The sequence below is a fragment of the Acipenser ruthenus genome, chromosome 54, assembly GCF_902713425.1.
Source record: "Acipenser ruthenus chromosome 54, fAciRut3.2 maternal haplotype, whole genome shotgun sequence".
Lineage (NCBI taxonomy): Eukaryota > Metazoa > Chordata > Actinopteri > Acipenseriformes > Acipenseridae > Acipenser > Acipenser ruthenus.
In genome coordinates, this window is record NC_081242.1 from 2,468,089 (window position 1) to 2,488,354 (window position 20,266).

At 39.5% G+C, this 20,266-nt stretch overlaps 1 protein-coding gene across 1 annotated transcript; it reads right to left on the bottom strand.

Moving 5' to 3' along the window:
- Positions 1-7,694: 7,694 nt before the first annotated feature.
- LOC117968691 (up-regulator of cell proliferation-like) lies at positions 7,695-17,244 on the bottom strand. The gene is made up of 3 exons (XM_034916494.2): positions 17,158-17,244; positions 14,383-14,580; positions 7,695-13,249 (listed from the first exon to the last, which is right to left on the bottom strand). Exons 2-3 carry the CDS (start codon positions 14,567-14,569, stop codon positions 8,553-8,555), a joined length of 4,884 nt encoding a protein of 1,627 aa, XP_034772385.2. The 5' UTR covers positions 14,570-14,580; positions 17,158-17,244; the 3' UTR covers positions 7,695-8,552.
- Positions 17,245-20,266: the final 3,022 nt, after the last annotated feature.

The following is a 20,266-nucleotide window of genomic DNA, read 5'->3' on the forward strand; positions in this document are numbered from 1 at the left end:
TCATAGCTAAAGTCTAAGCGGTCTATAAAGTTAACACGTCATACTTCAAATTCACTGCAGAGAGTAGAAGGAAATGGAATCTGAGTCACACATATTCGGATAGACCAAGACCGGATATGTTGAGACCAAGACCAAGACCAAGACCGGATATGTTGAGACCAAGACCAAGACAAAGACCGGATATGTCGAGACCAAGACCAAGACCGGATATGTTAAGACCAAGACCAAGATCAAGACCGGATATGTTGAGACCAAGACCAAGACCGGATATGTTGAGACCAAGACCAAGACCGGATATGTTGAGACCAAGACCAAGACCAAGACCGGATATGTTGAGACCAAGACCAAGACCGGATATGTTGAGACCGAGACCAAGACCAAGACCGTATATGTTGAGACCGAGACCAAGACCAAGACCGGATATGTTGAGACCGAAACCAAGAACAAGACCGGATATGTTGAGACCGAGACCAAGACCAAGACCGGATATGTTGAGACCAAGACCAAGAACAAGACTGGAAATGTTGAGACCAAGACCAAGACCAAGACCGGATATGTTGAGACCAAGACCAAGACCAAGACCGGATATGTTGAGACCAAGACCAAGACCAAGACCGGATATGTTGAGAGCAAGACCAAGACCGGATATGTTGAGACCAAGACCAAGAACAAGACCGGATATGTTGACACCAAGACCAAGACCAAGACTGGATATGTTGAGACCGAGACCAAGACCAAGACCAGATATGTTGAGACCAAGACTAAGACCGGATATGTTGTGACCAAGACCAAGACCAAGACCGGATATGTTGAGACCAAGACCAAGACCGGATATGTTGAGACCGAGACCAAGGACAAGACCGGATATGTTGAGACCAAGACCAAGACCGGATATGTTGAGACCGAGACCAAGACCAAGACCGGATATGTGAGACCGAGACCAAGACCGGATATGTTGAGACCAAGACCAAGACCAAGACCGGATATGTTGAGAGCAAGACCAAGACCGGATGTGTTGAGACCAAGACCAAGAACAAGACCGGATATGTTGAGAGCAAGACCAAGACCGGATGTGTTGAGACCAAGACCAAGAACAAGACCGGATATGTTGAGACCAAGACCAAGATCAAGACTGGATATGTTGAGACCGAGACCAAGACCGGATATGTTGAGACTAAGACCGGATATGTTGTGACCAAGACCAAGACCAAGACCGGATATGTTGAGACCGAGACCAAGGACAAGACCGGATATGTTGAGACGAAGACCAAGACCGGATATGTTGAGACCAAGACCAAGACCAAGACCGGATATGTTGAGACCAAGACCAAGAACAAGACTGGATATGTTGAGACGAAGACCAAGACCGGATATGTTGAGATGAAGACCAAGAACAAGACCGGATATGTTGAGACCAAGACCAAGACCAAGACCGGATATGTTGAGAGCAAGACCAAGACCGGATATGTTGAGACCAAGACCAAGAACAAGACCGGATATGTTGACACCAAGACCAAGACCAAGACTGGATATGTTGAGACCGAGACCAAGACCAAGACCGGATATGTTGAGACCAAGACTAAGACCAGATATGTGAGACCGAGACCAAGAACAAGACCGGAAATGTTGAGACCAAGACCAAGACCGGATATGTTGAGACCAAGACCAAGACCAAGACCGGATATGTTGAGACCAAGACCAAGACCAAGACCGGATATGTTGAGAGCAAGACCAAGACCAGATGTGTTGAGACCAAGACCAAGAACAAGACCGGATATGTTGAGAGCAAGACCAAGACCGGATGTGTTGAGACCAAGACCAAGAACAAGACCGGATATGTTGAGAGCAAGACCAAGACCGGGTGTGTTGAGACCAAGACCAAGAACAAGACCGGATATGTTGAGACCAAGACCAAGATCAAGACTGGATATGTTGAGACCGAGACCAAGACCAAGACCGGATATGTAGAGAACAAGACTAAGACCGGATATGTTGTGACCAAGACCAAGACCAAGACCGGATATGTTGAGACCGAGACCAAGGACAAGACCGGATATGTTGAGACGAAGACCAAGACCGGATATGTTGAGACCAAGACCAAGACCAAGACCGGATATGTTGAGACCAAGACCAAGAACAAGACTGGATATGTTGAGACGAAGACCAAGACCGGATATGTTGAGACGAAGACCAAGACCAAGACCGGATATGTTGAGACCAAGACCAAGACCAAGACCGGATATGTTGAGACCAAGACCAAGACCAAGTCTGGATATGTTGAGACCGAGACCAAGACCAAGACCAGATATGTTGAGACCGAGACCAAGAACAAGACAGGATATGTTGAGACATATCACAATATGTGACACATTGATACCATTCCCTGTGTGGGAAATAATAAAAGAAACCAGTTTTGCAACTGCAATTCCTGACTCCAGCCTGGTTCATCGTGCTCCCTCGACCACACTGTCACAACACATATACAGTACATAGACTTCTGATACATAATACACGTCGTTATTGTAGGCTATTACATTTAACAATTTTTAAAAACATTAAAACTTTTATTTTTATTCTAGCAGACGCCCTTATCCAGGGCGACTTACGAAATATCACAGTACGAAGTATCACATTTCAAAAAGTTTCCAAACTATTTCTGTGTGCTGTCTTGATGTAGATACGTTTTAAAATTACATTTTGGTGAATAACAAATGTTTCAAAACAAGTGAACTTTCTTTGCCTTATTGTAAGTGTGTTTCTTCTTTGATTTCCATATAATATGGCAGAGTAATATGTTTGTTCAGTTTAACATCTTAGTAATGTGATTTAATAAAAAAGTGTAATTTAACTAACTGTTACTAGTTCTTATTTATTAATACTCATTAATACTTTTTTATTTGTCATTGCCGCAGAATTTGACAAGTTCTTTGTAGAAAACGCACTTTTCCCTTTGCAGATTTTAGGAAATTCTACTGCAGATTTCTGTGGGGACTAGTTAAAGTCTAATCGCTTACAAATCAAACTGCAAAGTACTACTGTGAAGGCTTTTTCTATGACCAACCATGTAGAAAAAATGTAAAAGTAAAACATGAATAAAAGGAGAAAAAGGGCTAAGTTACAAAATAGATTTTAACACACGAGGAACCATTCACTGCTAAGCAGTAGCCCCAATCAGATGAAAATCACATGCAACATTACAGAGGTCTGTTTTGTCCCCATTCTTTGAATGATTAAAACAATACAGTCTATTTATTTTTAAATATATTTTTTATTTATGTATTTGACAGGAACAACATACAATTTTTTAACATTTATGACATGTCATAAGATGTATTGCACCCAGATTTAGCTATGAGCTCTATTTTCATTGGCAGTCCCTGGAGAAACACAAAAACTGAAAAAAATACAAACTAACATTTACTTACAGAAGGGAATAAAATAGAAGAAAAATAAAAGACACAGAGAGAAATGGTAGATGAAAAGACACAGCCAACAATGAAGAATTATAAACATTTAAAAAACACAACTAGCTAACTAGTAAAATACCATAACACTTAACAACACAAACACATCCCAGAACAGCCCCCAAACAGACAGTGTCCTTTCCCGATGTCCTTACAGGATTGCCGCACGCTGCCACTCACACCGGCAAGGAAGATGAATCCGAAGCAATCCTTAAATTGGAGGCAGCAGAAACAGGTTTAGACACAGGTTAGATCAGTTCTCTAGACCCTTCATCTATACTCTAATAATGTACTGTATTTACAAATGGTATTATTAGGACCACACAAATATAAGGGCTTCAAGTTGCATGATCTCCCTGCCTGCGCTTTTGGTCTGCATTTTGTCATGTATGTGTTTTTAAACTACTATTTTAAAAGGTATTGGGGTTTTAGAGCAGTGCTGGAGACAGGCTGTATTGGTTTTATTTATTTATTTATTTTTTTTCGCGCGCCCTGTCTCAATGCAGGGATTGAGCCGCACTGCCCTTTAGTTTTAAATTGTAATTCTGTGTTTAGTTATTGTTTTAATTAACGGGCAGTGCAAACTGCTTGCCATGAATGCGTATTCTAGATCTGCCCTGTTTGTTAAGTATAGTTTACCACCTGTATTTAATAAAACAATGTTCATTGCCTGACATAGTAGTGTGGTCACGTTTATATTTTCCTTTTGGTATTTTGCCTGGCTGATCCCACCCTGATCAGAAATAACAAGTGCCCTCCCATGTGCTACATATGTTCAGCAGCAATCTGCCACATAAATTAAAGTGATTTTTAAAAAAAAAAAAATATAATAATTGATGCAGCATAATGCAATTGACATATCCAAATTTGATCATGATTTCATATTATTTCATCAACAGTATACCACAAATCCATACAATAGAAACTATCAACAAATATATGCTAAGGTTATGTGTGCAAAAGTATGCATGTTCAATGAAAGTGTCATTCATATCAACTGCTTTCTTTCACATTAAAAATGTGTTTGTTACACTAAATATATTGAATTTTTTTTTTTTAAATTTTGCAATAATTTGGAACGAACCCAAGACACGATTCTAATGCAGCTTACAATGCAGCCGCTGTAGCTTTCACGCCACAGTTTGTCCTTCCATTGCACACCATTTACAAGTAGTATAGCAGTAGGTTACAGTTTTTATAAGTAACGAACAAGATTTTGTAAATAATGATTATGTATTATCCCGATTGTAGTGAAAGTTTTCATCTAATTTTGCAAACCATCATAATAAGCAATAAAATTGTTGTAATGTTTAGGAAGTAGTACTCAAACCAAACCTGGACATATTTCTCAGTCAGCCTTAGTCTATCAAAACTGCAGTATACTGTAATACAGTTTAACACAATTAAGCAAGTTGGTGATTCCCAGTCCTTACATAAAATATGCCTTTACCGTTAACAGAATGCATTATGCTACATGTATTAACTGAACTAATATGAAATCACGGGAACATCATCATTTATAACATATTTAAAAGCAAGTAGCATCCATCTACCTGTAATTTTAGGCAATTTGAAAAATGAACAAAAATCGTTCTGCACGTACCTTACATATTGTTCACGCTGTGCTCCTTTTTGTAAGACGGTGCTAATCCATTTAGAAATGTTTTAATGTTGTAATCCAGGTCTGGTGAGCTCAAACAATAATGCCAGGCAATACAAAGCAATGTATATTGCACTGTTATAAATAAATGGTTTGCAGTCCCAAATAATAAACACAGTCCAGTTACAAACACAAGATACAAACACGGTCACCGGGTTTGTGCTCGCCTCTGGTGACAGCTCCGGAACGTGTTAGCCAACAATTAAGGAAGCTGTGTCGTCCAGTGGTTAAAGAAAAGGGGCTTGTAACCAGGAGGTCCCCGGTTCAAATCCCACCTCAGCCACTGACTCCTTGTGTGACCCTGAGCAAGTCACTTAACCTCCTTGTGCTCTGTCTTTCAGGTGAGACGTAGTTGTAAGTGACTCTGCAGCTGATGCATAGTTCACACACCCTAGTCTCTGTAAGTCGCCTTGGATAAAGGCGTCTGCTAAATAAACAAATAATAATAAACAATTTGAGATGGGACAAACGACAAACACACAAAACACTCACGTATGATATTTTCAACAGAGGTCCTTCCGGGTTGTTTTCTTAATCATAGACGAAGGAACAGATCACGTTGCTCCGTTCTCAGCTGGCTTACTTCATCTTTCAAAATACTAATCGTGTAGTACTGATAGTTAACACAACATGCTTGCAAACTGAAGGTTATAGGTTCAAATCCCATGTATACTGGACCTTTTTTTTATTTATATAAAGAAATCATTTTTTTCAGGCAAATGTTCAATTTTAAAACAGAAATAAATCATTTAATATAAATGATATATACGTCACAATAAGTGTGTTCCTATTTCCCTAACATACAGGTAGTGGACAAAAAAATGGAAACCCCAATGTAAAGTCACTTAATAGGGCATTGGGCCACTATGGTATCCCACTCTGTGGAGTTCTCCGTGGACCGTTTTTGATTAAACTGGCTGCTCACGCCCCAGGTTGAAACTTGCAGTCAACTGATCTGCAGTTGCTCACCTGTTTTGCTTGCACTTCGAATGAATGCACGGATATCACGATCCTGGAGTATGTGCTTCCGCCCACTGTTGCCCTTTGCTGATGATGTCTTTCCCTCAGAGTTCCATGCATGAGGTCTCCTCTTGCAGCCATGCTACCCATAATTATAGGCAACCAGGCCTGTCCAGCATTTTTATACATGACCCTAAGACCCTAAGCATGCTCCATTTTTTTGTCCATGTCTACGTCTCACCCGAAAGACAGAGCACAAGGAGGTTAAGTGACTTGCTTATGGTCACACAATGAGTCCGTGGCTGAGGTGGGATTTGAACTGGGGACCTCCTGGTTACAAGCCCTTTTCTTTAACCACTGGACCACACAGCCTCATTTACCTAGGTGTTTCCATTTTTTTGTCCATTACCTGTAACATACATATGCTTGGATAAAAGCGCCTGGGGTCTGCAAAAATCTGCAAAAAAATAAGTCTGGAGAAAAAGAAGACCAAGGAGATTGACATTTTTACCTTCCTTTGGCGACTTATTTCTCTTACTGTATGACAGGTATTTACTTTTTTTCTACATTTCACATAAGTGTTGGGAACTGCAAATGAAAAGTGGAATGGTGCTTTTGGCTGATTTACTTTTGCTGCGCCAATACCCTGAAAACACGCAAACTATCCGTGCTGTATAGAGAGTCACTGGCAGTTCTCGCACTTCGCTGTAATTTGGTGTGAGGAACTACCATTCCTCTCAATCGATACGGTGTATACCCACTAATATTATATATATTCGTCTCCATCACTCTCAGAGTACCAAGTTTCTGTAACACCTATCACATCATAGTTATTTGTTAGTTCAGTAGCTTCAAGTTCTAACATTTTGTTTCTGAGACTTATAGCATTTAGATAAATACATTTAATGACTGTCTTACCTGAGTTGTTGCCCTTGTTTTGATGTAGTCTCCCTTCTGTTTTTTTTGTTGATTTCTCCCCCCTTCCTCGAGGATGATGCAAAACCTATGGACATATCTGTGTATGTTTTCCATTACTAATAGCTCCTGATTAGAAAATCAGCTTCACCTGCTGATGTGAGCCTATAGATGAATGCATGAGAAACTAGGAGGACCCCTGTATGAGTGTGTGCACTGGATTCTTCTATAGATGAATGCATGAGAAACTAGAAGGACCTCCTGTATGTGTGTGTGCACTGGATTCTTCTATAGATGAATGCATGAGAAACTAGGAGGACCCCCAGTATGTGTGTGTGCACTGGATTCTTTTGAAAGATCGATTTACAGACATACAAAGGGGCTTGCTGGTCCAGTGGTTAAAGAAAGGGGCTTGTTACCAGGAGGTTCAAATCCCGGCTCAGCCACTGACTCCCTGTGTGTGACCCTGAGCAAGTCACTTAACCTCCTTGTGCTCCATCATTCGGATGAGACGTAAAACAAACAAGGTCCTATTGTAAGTGACTCTCTAGCAGCAGCAATTGTTGTTGATGCATAGTTCACCCCCATGTCTCTGTAAGTCACTTTGGATAAAAGTGTCTGCTTGGTGACTAAATAATAATAATAATAATAATAATAATAATAATGATATACAACAACACAAATCTTGCTTGAAGTTGAACTCCACTTTATTTTGAAATATATTTCAAGGAATTTGAAAGCATGAGCATAACGTTATAGAAGCAGGAAGCACAGAAACAAGGTTTATCGAACAATTCATTTTACACAGAAAAAAAAATATTCAGCGCATCATCAAGTTGGTTAACATGAATCCCACACCTTATTTAATTAGCAAAACATTAACAGAAAAGATATCTTGGCGGCCAGCATGCAAAATCACTACCAGAGTATAGCTTTTTAAGTATCAGCAAGGTCAGCCAAAATTATTCTCTACTTTGTTAAAGTGATAATAACATTCAGAGTATAAAATATATGATGCATTAAAAAAATAGGTTTCATTATTGCCAACAGATCCTACAAAGCACACTCAATGTTGCGCAGTATAATAATGATAATAATGTTTTGTAAAAGCTTTACATGGTCACAGTATACATTAAAAAACATACAGTTTATATTACTTGTGTGCTACAAATTGCCAATAGAAGTAATTCTTGCATTTTCTGTTGCAATCACTAATTAATTAGACAACTAAAGATTCTTAAAGATTAAAAATTAAAATACAATCATTTAAACAAAGTTTTTATATCCAGGAGAAAATATTTTTTAAAAAGATAAAATCCCAGGGAACATAAAGGGTTGTTTTGAGTTTTTATACAAGCATTTTGAACGGTCGTATTCCTTTCACATGGTACTCAATTCAAGGGTGGTCAAACTCCAGTCCTCAAGGACTGCAGGGTCTTCTGGTTTTTGTTCCAACTTAATCTCTCAATTAACTTAATTAATTTAATCATTTGTAGAATTGGACATGTTTAGTAGTTTTCAGAGGTCTTTTACAGTTGATGATTAGCTTTTATTTACTTCACGTTAAACACCTCATTTATACTCTTTAGTGCTTGTTCCTTTGTTATGCTTTTCCATTGCTCTGGGATATCAGCAGGCTTTGCATGATACTCAACTGCAAATTCTTCATTAAATGTAGTCAGCACGTACTTCCAGTAGTCAGAGGCTTCAATACTAGGATCGGGGGCAATGTTCCAGTCAGGATAGAATTTCCGATAGTCTTTATAGGGATGGTACTCCCCCTCTGTGTCACTATTCCTAAATGTATTTTCACTGTACACACGAGTTGTGCATACACTTACAGAGAGTTTATTAGATACTGAAGATCTCCATCTGCCCAGCCCTTTGGGTCGATGCACTGATGCGTGGTGTTCTTTGTGGTCCTTGCCTCCTGCCTCACAGGGGACCATGCAGAACGGACACAGCTTTCCACAACCAAACACCTTTCTGAACAGCTCGTCCTGCGGCTTGAATGGCAGGTTGATAAGTTTCTTCTGGATATCACACCTTTGAGAAAATTCACCACTTAGAGATGTCTTCATTTGTTCAAGGTAATATTGAAGATGCCCAATGAACTCCTTCACGCTTGCTTTGTCTTGGATAAGTTTTAATCCAAGATTGTCTGTGGAAACCACAATATCGCTGCTCAGAACACTGCAGACATTTTCAACAAACCCTGATATGGTTTTGATATCGCGTGTCGAGGTTCCCTCGTTTTCTGCCCTTTTCACTGCTGCTTGTATTTTCTGGGTTATGGTTTCCAGACATTTCAATTCTAAACCTGAAAGGGCGTTGTCTTCTGAAAACTCCTTAAGAATACAATCAAATATCCACTTCTTGACAAAACCATCATACTTTCTAATGTAAGACACATAGTTTTCAGATGTATTTTCTTCCAGCAACTGCTTCAGAATTGAATGCTGGAAATATGACCGGGTGCTGTATTTCACAGAGTCTGCACCAGTCAGCATTGCATCTACAATCTCTATCCCAAGAGCTTTGTTGACATATTCCCTCACTGCAGGCTTGAGGCAGCGCTCAGTGAATTCTTCAGCCTTCTTTAGGCTCTGATCCTTCTCATGGTAAAGATCTATGAAGTCAGCACAGTACTGCGGCCTGGACTTTTCCAGATGTTTCAGGGGGTCGTTGACTTTAATAAAATCTTCGTGCATCTGTTGAAATTCCCTGGCTGCAAAGCCACAGATGTGCAGCTTCAGATCAACTTCAAACTGGGCATTCAGTTTCTTAATTTCCTTCAGCTTGCCGTCTATCATTTCCAACAGCTCTCTGGTGTAGGTCTCGTGGTAGTCAGATGTTGTGTGTTTTCTGTCAGATACAAACTGGTTGCCCTGTGTTATTACACATTGAGCCATAATATTTGCTTCCTCCTTTTTGAATTTTTTCTCAGTTATGCCAATAACATCAGTTATGTTCATCTTGAACCATGCACGATCAAAATGTTTATCAGTTACATTAAACATGTTAACTCCATATTTAGTCAAATCGCTGGCCTGATTTAACACCATCTTAACTGCACCAACATGTCTATCCAATTGTTTTCTCAATTGATTATAAACATCTAATACAATGTCTCGCTTCTCTAAACCTTTGAAGTCCAGTTTCTTCACTGTCTCATCCCACATCTTTTCAAATTCCTTTTCCAGCTGCTCCTCAGATAAATCCTCATTTCTTTCCCTGCAGTCTCCAAGCAGTTTCAACACTTTTTCTTCTAATATTGCTTTATGCTTCCCATTGACATCATGTACCTTTTTCATTCCATTCTGAAAATCAATAGCTGCTGTCAACTTGTTTGTCACAGAGTTTTCAATTTCAATCCTAAGAGTTTTGATGCTTATCTCAAAGGTTGCTCTGTAGCTTTTTACAAGATTAACATGTCCCTCCTTACTTTCATAGTATTTAGTCAATTTCTCCAGAGTGGTCTCTTCTTGTGTTGTCACCTCTTTTTTTAAGCTGCTTAGAAACTCAAGTTTTGATGACTGGTTACTGGTATTTGAAATCCTTGTCTCAGCAGTTGCCAGCCAGTTGTACATATGCTTCTGGAAGTCCCATTCCCATTTACCATATTCAACACACAGATTACTGTAAGCCTCAGCCACTAGACTATTTCTGAAGCTGAAGATGAAGTTCTCATGTTTAACAGCTTTCCACAAACTTCTCGTCCACTCCAAGAACTCTGGAAGTGTTTGGTATTTGCAGCTTTTTAACACTTCAATCAAGCTCTTCTTGAACTCATATACACTTTCACTGTAGCCTGTGTTCACTGGAGCCATTGGTGGAATACCATGCCACAGACCAGGGATGTACCAGTTACTGTGTTCGGGATCATACTCCATGACATCTGTGAGTTTTATGTTAGGATCTAGCTTTTCCATCCTGGCAGCAGCCTGTGTCATCTCATTCAGCTGTTCTAGAAGCTTATTTCTGTCCCTTGCATTGTTGTCATGGGCAGACACGTCCCCCACATTCTGGTGCACAAACTGACAGTTTGGTTTCTTTCCCAGTTTCTCCATTCTAAGAAAGGCATGCACCACGATCTGTAGGATATCTTTCATCTCTGTGGAGTTCTCCATTGCGATGTTTATTATGGTGATGTCACTCAAACCTACAACCAGTGTTGCAAGCTCATTGTCATGTTCATAGCTGTCTTCTAGTTCTGCCAGCTCTGGAGATTTGAGACCTTCAGTGTCGATTACCAAGATAAAATCACAGTTCAGCTCTTCTTTAAGATCCTCTTTGATTCCGATTAACAGCATGAAGGCTCCTCTCGTGCACCTGCCACTGCTAACTGCAAACTGAACCCCAAACATTGTGTTGAGGAGGGTAGACTTCCCAGTGCTTTGGACTCCCAACACTGTTACAACCAGCAGCCTGCTCTTGTGTTGGACTTTCTCATGGAGCTTTGTTAGAACACCAGTCATCCACCTTACAGGGATATTTGATGCATCTCCATCCACCAGCTCAAGGGGGAAGCCATCCAACAGCAGGTCAGCCCCCAAACTGGGAAGATCTTGAAATTGCTGACGATATGCATTATTTGAGGGAAGGGAGCACGTTGCTTCATAAAGCTGGCCCATCTCACGCATGAAATGTTCGATTCCTAAAGAGCTGTTTGATATTTGTCTATCCAGGGCTGCAATTATCTCTTTGTTCTCTGACAACTTGCAACACTTTTCTTTGTATTCATCACGAAGACCAGAAAGTTTCTTTCGTGATTTAACATCCAAATTCATTCTCATCCACTTTAGAAAATAGGATCGTTCTTCTTTGCTTTCATTGGATATAGCAGTGATGAAACACTGCATTGCTTCAGACATATCATATCTGCTTTGTTGTTGTCTCAGTTTCTGTTTTTCACTTTGCAGATTGGCTTTATATTGTTCAAGAGGCTTGTCTCCTGCCTTCCGTAGTCTGCACTCCTCTTTTTCTATTTTAGCCAGCTCCTTCCAAAGCTTCCCTTGCAATGGCAACTGATCCTCTTTATATCGCACCACATCATCGATTGTAGATGTGATTTGTGCAGCACTTCTCTTAGCGTTTTGACATTCAGTGCAGTCTTCATCTACAGAGATCCCCAATTCATGTGCTTCAGCAGACATGCCTTCAATGGTTATTTTGTGTTGACAGTTTTCCATGATGCCATTCATAGTTAAGCGCAGTTTTGACACAAACTGTGCATCATTGGTCTGCTGTTTCTTAAATAGGATCTGACTTCCACTTAATTTTAATTTTGATGCCAAGTCTTTCAGAGAGTTTATGTTTTTCTCTGTCTTATTTGGAAAATTTGCAACCAAAAACAATTGGGCTTTAATGTTTCCTGCAGAGGACAAGAGATTGCACTCGCTCTCCGCAATACTGTCAAAAAATATGATGACTGCCGAGGATGTTTGACATAAAATGGAAAACTGTTTCTGAAAGGAAAAGAGATCTCCACGAAGGTTGACAACAGCTACAGGTTCTGGAAAGATGTCTAAGTTTTTCTTTCCACAAGGAAGGTACCAACCTATTTCCACTAGACCGTTTGAAATTTCGCGTGGAACATTTCCACTTTCCATATTACGATGGATGAAGACATCATGGTACTGCTGGGGGTTGCTGAGAACCTGATTCAGAATCTGAGACTTTGATAAACTGCAGTCACCCAGCCTGACAAAAGAGATCATTGGCATGGCAGTGGTGACTATACTGTCTTCTACAAACCCTTTTGAGTCGGCTAATGAACAGGGTCTAAACTTCTTCACAATGTCTCGCATGGCCCACAGCATTAATGTACACTGACTGGTGCTGCAGTCAGGGAGGAAGAGAGGTACAGCAAACTGGCACATTGACATTTTTGACATAATTTCCTGCTGCAGGAAGCTATCTGAGCACAGAAAGAGTGCTGCTAAGAGATCAAGCGGATTGATTGTATTACTGTCTTGATCATCATTACTACCAATAAGTTCAAGAACACTATCAAGGTCTTGCAATGCTGAGTCTGTATCTGTCTCAGCAGCACTGCACATTGTACTGAGAACTGTCACATTTACCATCATGAGTCTTTTCAGAAAGCACCAGGGAAGTTTTTTCAGTGACTGAATTGGTTCATCTGTAATACTCTCTGTACCGATCTCAAGGACAGTACTCAACGTAATCTTGCCTGGGAAGTAGTTCTCCAGTCCCAGCTTGCACAGCAAATCTTCTAGATGTGTTTCTGAAAGGGAAACAGTAACAGGTATCCATTTAGCTGAAGTAATTTTGTACATTGAAATAATGGTTCGCTGGTGACTACACTTGAACACACAGAATGCACCAATGCCCTATTCATGCATATTAGGTACTGGGATATGAGACAACTGTGTTCTCAGTGGAGGCTGATTGGTTTATACAAGCGATGAATATGCTTGTCACTGGCTATTATACTGCAGATGTGCTGCCCTGTAATGCCTATAAGTTACCTTGAATAAAGGTGTCTGCCAAATTAATTAATTAATTAATTAATTAATTAATTAATTAATTAATTAATAACAATAATAAAGAGTAGGAGCATCATTTGTGAGCACATACTTACATGACCTGCTGTGTTAGGCAAACACTCTTCTAGTCTGTTACTGATTTCTCCTGGTTTGATTTTAACAGACAGCACATTCAGTCATTTATTTCTTATTTCAGCAAGTAAAAGCTGTTAATTAGTGTCAAGTGTTTTCAGCTGCTTCATTCTCCAGCCTGCCAGCAGGTGGCAACATTGGACAACAACTTGCCCGAGGTTCAACTTAAACTCAACTGCAAAGCAATAACCCCTCTAGCACTATCGTATGAGAGCTCATGTCTGTCCTTCTAGAATCACAATATTTAAAAAGAGATAAAAACAGATCTAGGTGTAACTGCTTCTGTTGATTAAATAGAGCCCGTTGGGTTTACTGCAGCATGTAACCACTCTATACTGAGTCAGTATGTTGTAGGATATACTGATTTACAATCCCTGTTGAAGTGAGTCAGTTCCAATGTTATTTAGAAAATTCCAGCTCAAGTGGACCAATGTGGGGTTTAATTGACATTTTTTGTATCAAAGGCTTGCATCAATTAATTCCTGTTTGGCTCTTGAAACATTGTTCAAAATGATACCAACTGTTACTGTCTAGGTCAAGCTTCAGACCCATGGGCATGAGATACACAGCTTTATTGCATGAACACAACACCATCCCTGGAACCATTTTCTCCATCACATGTGGTTTATGTATCATCACAGAAACAAGAAATTGGTCGACTTGAGCTGGAGTGAGACAAAAAGTAAGTATAGATGATCTATGAGGCTAATACCCTGAGTTGTAGAGAACTGATCCTTACTTGTACAGACAGATGTTGAAACAGGCGTGCTCTGGGTCCCATTCTCCAGCACTGTGGTGAATGTGAAGCTGTATTCTCTGGTGTCCTCAGCAAAGTGAGTGATTTGGCTGGCTGGCGTTTTCTTCATTTCTACCTGGAGTTCAGCCTCTTGAGCCCTCTCACCTGGCACGCTCTTCTCTGATGACATCTCCGAGGTTCCTGCAGAGGGATATTTCACAGTGACTGAATTACAGGCAATCTTACATCTGATGCAAGAGCAAAATCTAGTCCATTGCTTGCAGTAACAACCTATGGCAGGATTTTTGAGTGAGGCCACGACTGTATACAGTTGAAGCTACAGACACAGGAGTTTGTCCTCAGTGGTCATACTATATAGTAATAGCTAACAGAAACAGCTTCATGCAAAACCTCTATGTAACAGGGCGAGGTGCCCTGTACATTGTTTTGTTTATTTATTTTTAGATCGGGGTCTTCCCCTCCGCCCCTGTGCAGTGTATTTTGTATTTGTTTTGTATTATGATTTATTTATTGTAATTTGTGATGGCGTACCGCCGTGTTATTGTTTTGTTTACTTTTTAAAACGTGTTCTGGCAGAGGCGAGATTGGTGCTCGTCCTCTGCCAGAAATAATAAAAAAAAACTCGTGCAGAAGGTGGCCATCTCCCGAATTAATTAAGTGATTAATTTTGTTGCTAATCGGGAGATGGTCACCTGAATATAAAAAGCCTGCAGCTCTCCATGTTCCGGGTGGGTGTTGAAAGGAGAGAGTGAGCGAGAGTGGAGAGAACTGAGAGAGAAAAAAACGTAAATAGTACAACAGATAGGAACAGTGAAGGCGATAGCCCAGCCTGACCTATTCAGTGTGTATTTTTGTGTTCGTGATTATTTTTGTTTACCCTTTTATTTTGGTCTGTGAGCACAAGTGTGTTTTTTTGTTCAAACCTTTTATTTATGTTATTTAATAAAAACGGCGGCCAGCCGCGTCTTACTTTGAACTGCAGTACTTGCCCTGGTGTCAGTTTGTTCCCTTCCTGCTTCTGCCGTGACGTCACCGCTGAGTCACCCTGTCACACTCTATTTAAAGTTTTATACACAAATCTTGATTTCTACTACTAGCCGCTTAAATTGAACTAGTCATGTTTCACAACAGGTGGACTGCTCCATTTTCTGTAGGGGTGTTGTCTCTCAAATGAGCTGAGCTGTCAATGTCAGCTTACTGCATTGCCAAACATAATCACATAATTTCCTCATAAATCACGTTTGCAGTTTGATACAACTGCCAAAATACCCTATAAAATGGCACTCGCTTTATTAATAACAGTTCTGACCGGTGTAGGGTCAGAAAGTGGTACATCGTCAGACTGTGGTACGAGCACCAAAACTTGACCTGTGTAACACCAGAAAATGGTACGCTGTCAATGCTGTGATTAGCTACTGCACAAATCACTATGAAAAGGCACTGTACTTCACCCACAAAATCATATATGTTTACAATTTTAGATAACCCAGATTGTTATCAGTTAAAGTCACATGAATTTGTTGAATTGTAAAAAAAGATATTTTAAAAAGAACTTTAAGGGCCATACTCAGTACATGGTACCCCTTTCAGACGGACGTTTCCTTGTTTTCTGAGCTAAAATCATTTGGGCATGCCCGGGCAAACGCAGTACACACATCAGTTTTGAACGACACCGCTATTGTCATTTCTTTTCACGATTCATCCTCACAGTATTTAAACACGTTGGATACAATTTCTCTCGTGCGACTGTTAAAGTGTTTTACCTGATAACCCTGTTTTGTGAGAAGACATTGTCTTGTGTATTTAAATACCTCTAATAACTATGTAATTCTTTACGGTTGTCTTTTTACCTCAAACACACGGGAACAAACTCGCCTCAGCCCCTTTCTTTTTAAAGAAATGAACTCATCTGCGCGAGACAGCCTGCTTAAAGTTCACTCTGAAGACAATTTAGCTTGGGACAGCAGTACCTTTCTGCATAATTATTAACACACTGCAATATCGATCTCTTAACACACTGTTCAATATCGCAAGATAAAATCTGTCTTGTGATTTCAACACCAGTTTAAATGTTAAGATCCTTTGAAATAACATAATCAAATCGCGTGAAAGCACATTTGCACACAAACTCCAGATTTAGCTGGCCAGTCAAACATTTAGCTAAATGTTAAATCTAGTTAAGAGATTTAAGATTTAGTTAAATATTTAGCTAAATGTTAAATCTTGTAACTAGATTTATAAATTATATCTGAATGTACACATTAAAAAAAAATATATATTTATTTTCACAACATTTATAAATCTGGGGAAAAAATACAAGATTTACGTTAAATCTGGAAAAAAAAAGATATTAACGCTTTTTTTACACATGGCACCCCATATGTGTGTGTGTATATATATATATATATATATATATATATATATATATATATATATATATATATATATATATATATATATATATATATCACAAAAGGAGTGAACACATTCAAGTTCCACTTTAAAAGTTTGAATGCTTCGTTTATCTAACTGGTATATATGCATGAGGTGCAGGGAGAGTTTAATGTAGCAAGGCATACACCTCTATCCCCACCGTGCTTGTACTGTACCTACATTGCTGTATGGCAAATTCAAAAAAAAATGCTATTGACAAAAAAAAATCACAATCTGAGTTAAAACACACTGTGTACACAGTTGTTGCTTTTCATAGACCAAAATAAAAATAATTAGAAATGCAATCTATAATAAGTTCCTTACCTTCCTCGTTCTTGTCTTTCCTTCGTTTTTCTGACGTCTTTTTACTTTTTCTCCAGGTCCGGTTTTGGTTTTCTGAAGAAAGCGCTCCAGTATATATAGGGAACCTCCCCAGCAAATGCATACGGCCTATCCCACAAATGAATATCCATACCGCCTATCCCACAAATTAATGTGCATATAGTGTGGAGTAGTGGTTAGGGCTTTGGATTCTTGACAGGAGGGGCGTGGGTTCAATCCCAGGTGGGGGGGGCACTGCTGCTGTACCCTTGAGCAAGGTACTTTACCTAGATTGCGCCAGTAAAAACCCAACTGTATAAATGGGGAATTGTATGTAAAAATAATGTGATATCTGGTAACAATTATAAGTCGCTCTGGATAAGGGCGTCTGCTAAGAAATTAATAATAATACAGCCTATCCCTCAACTAAAAAGTAAATGCTGACTTGCTTTCAGTTTCGATATCATGGAAGGTTGTTTTTTTTCTTTTTAGTCAGACAGAAGCAGGGGATGGGCTGTCCAGGAAATCACGTGATAAGCTGACATACCTGGTTGCTATTTATCTGTTTGAGAAGAAAACTTTAGTGTACAAAGCAGGGGGCTTGTTTATAATACTTTTCATTCCTGCTCTAAAGTTAAAAATGTGTAATTCTCAATTTACACTGAAAGATTTTGTTTTTTGGACGAACTTTTGTTTCGTAGTCTCAATCGAAGACTCTGAGAAAGAGCAGGCTAGCGCGAACGCTTGTCAGTAACGTTTGTGCATTCGCATTGCCTGTGTTTGAAAAGTCCGGAAGCGTAGGGTTATAGCTGCCAAGTAAAGGAAATAAATACAATAAAAGCAGCACCTACAACTCTAAAAGGTAATCTTTTTTTTTAGTTAGTTATGATTTTTTTAATTTTAGTTATAGTTAGTTATAGTTATTAGATTAATTTTAGTTATAGTTATTATTACAGTTAACTAAATATAATTTGAGCTATTATTACAGTTAACAGAGTGGTGATGACCTTGAAATCTGTCGAGGTAAAAATAACTTGTGTAATGCCAGGCTCTACACCTCTTCACAGTACACTCCTTAGGATAGCCAACCACAAAAATGTATTGATCAGAGATTACCATTTATTAGCCAAGTCTTGCTGTTCAGCCCTCCACACACTTTAATACGAGTCAAATAGATTCTGTGTGCTGGAAACAAGTAGTAAAAAGTAGGCTGTTTGTTTCAGCTTGATTTTTACTTAACACTTTACAAAAGCTATATTTAGTTTTTTACTTTAGCTTGAAGAAAAATAATTAAACCATTGAATTTTCAGTTGTAAATGTTTAAGTAGAACCTCAATGCCTGATTGTGGAAGGGTGGTGGGCAATTCACTGACACACACGGGAGACAGAAGGTTTATTTGCAACACCACACTGGTGCCCAGTTTTATTATTTTCTTTCGGCTTTATTTTCTCTTTAGCCTGCAGAGGGCGCTGTTGTCTGTGGCCTGAATACCGACAGCAGTACTCAGGTCCACAGTAATACCAGTACAGGTACAGACCAATGTGTCACACTCACAGGTGCTCAAAAGAATAATGAAAACAAAAGGTGAAAGAACAAGGGAAAATAAAACACAATAATAAAACTACAAAATAAAGGTGCTGCTCTCGGCAGCGTTACCCCGACCGTCGCTATCCGCACGGCCCGGGTCTCCGTCCTACGCTCACCCGTCCCCTCAACCTGCTTGTACTTTTCGGGGTTCTGCCCAAGTTTTTACCCGCTACTAAAAATTTATTTTCTTTTTCTTTTTAACTAATTTGTTGTTGTGCTCGGTCCAGCAGCAGAGCTTCCGCCAGCTGGCTCGTTTCATCTTAGAGGGGCAGGCTGAGAGAACACCAGAGCGTTATCTTATAGGGTGAGCAATCCCCTAAGGCCCGCCTCTCAGCCACTCAGAGAGAGGGAAAGCCAACACACCCTCTTCTCCCCACCTCTCCGTGTCAGTGCCATGACTGACAGGCGGATCTACGAGGCTGCTGCCCCCTTCCTGCAGTACCACGCATGCGCCAGACAGTCAGCACAGATATCCCCTGTTACACTGTTGAAAACAAGGCATATAGAAGGGTTAAGTATATACTGTAAGAAACTTGCCTGAAATCAATGGTACCCATGAAAAAAAGCGAATAAAAAATAAAAATAATAATATTTGCCTTTTCTGTACAATAGAAAATGTCCCTGACTCACAGGCTTTCCAAGAGACCTGGAGAAAACATAAAAGCATTTACCTTTTTTTTTCCTTATTAGAAAACAACACAGAGAAGTTGTAGTGTCAGATAAATCTTTCATGTGCTAATTTAATATTCCCTATAGGCAGTTCAGATGTTTATTTTTGGTTGAAAATGCTTTATGAATATGGACCATATTGAAACAAAAACACATATTAAAATGTACATTTTCTATAGGCTTACATTACCATTCCATATTTGTCGTAAGATACATTTTCATTCCATACATGGAATATAGCACTCGTTTTCTTTGATTAGCTTTGATTAAAAATGTACCGTTTTTTTTTTGGATCATTATTTTTCCATTCAAGCAGAGAATGGGTGAAATCAACCTTTATGCTTTAAAAAAATGACTTTGTATGCCATTTGAGAATCGTCTCATTTAGCGAAACTCCTTTATCATATTCAACATTCAACAAATCCATAATACCAACATTCTAATTGAAATAACATACAGAGTTATACATATTGATAGAGATCCTACACACATTTAAAAATGGTCTCACCTACACCTTAACCCGCTAATTTCAAAGTAGGCGCTTTGAATGACAGGCGCTGTAGCTGGCAAATGAAAGTGCACAGTAAGTGCAGGTCTGCATGATTGACAGTCATTTAAACGAGAGCATTCTAGCGCTGCTTCAGTCAACGAGCTCTGTCAGAACAGGATGAAGTGACTACTACTACAGTAGCCTATTAAGGGACCACTGAGTTGACTGACAGCGACATCCAGCCATTCAGAGCGGTACGGAGACGGACAGACAGCGAGTATAAAAACTACACAAACTAAACTAGAGGTGATTTCTAAATGATTATATTTGGTAAGAGAATAAAAAATAGCGAGTGGTATTACCGA

Excerpts from the sequence above, each read along its gene's own strand:
- LOC117968691 (XM_034916494.2), bottom strand. The coding sequence starts at position 14,569 with ATGTCATCAGAGAAGAGCGTGCCAGGTGAGAGGGCTCAAGAGGCTGAA. Across the intron at positions 13,250-14,382 it reads TTCAACATCTGTCTGTACAA|AAACACATCTAGAAGATTTG; the intron begins GTAAGGATCAGT and ends TTTCCCTTTCAG.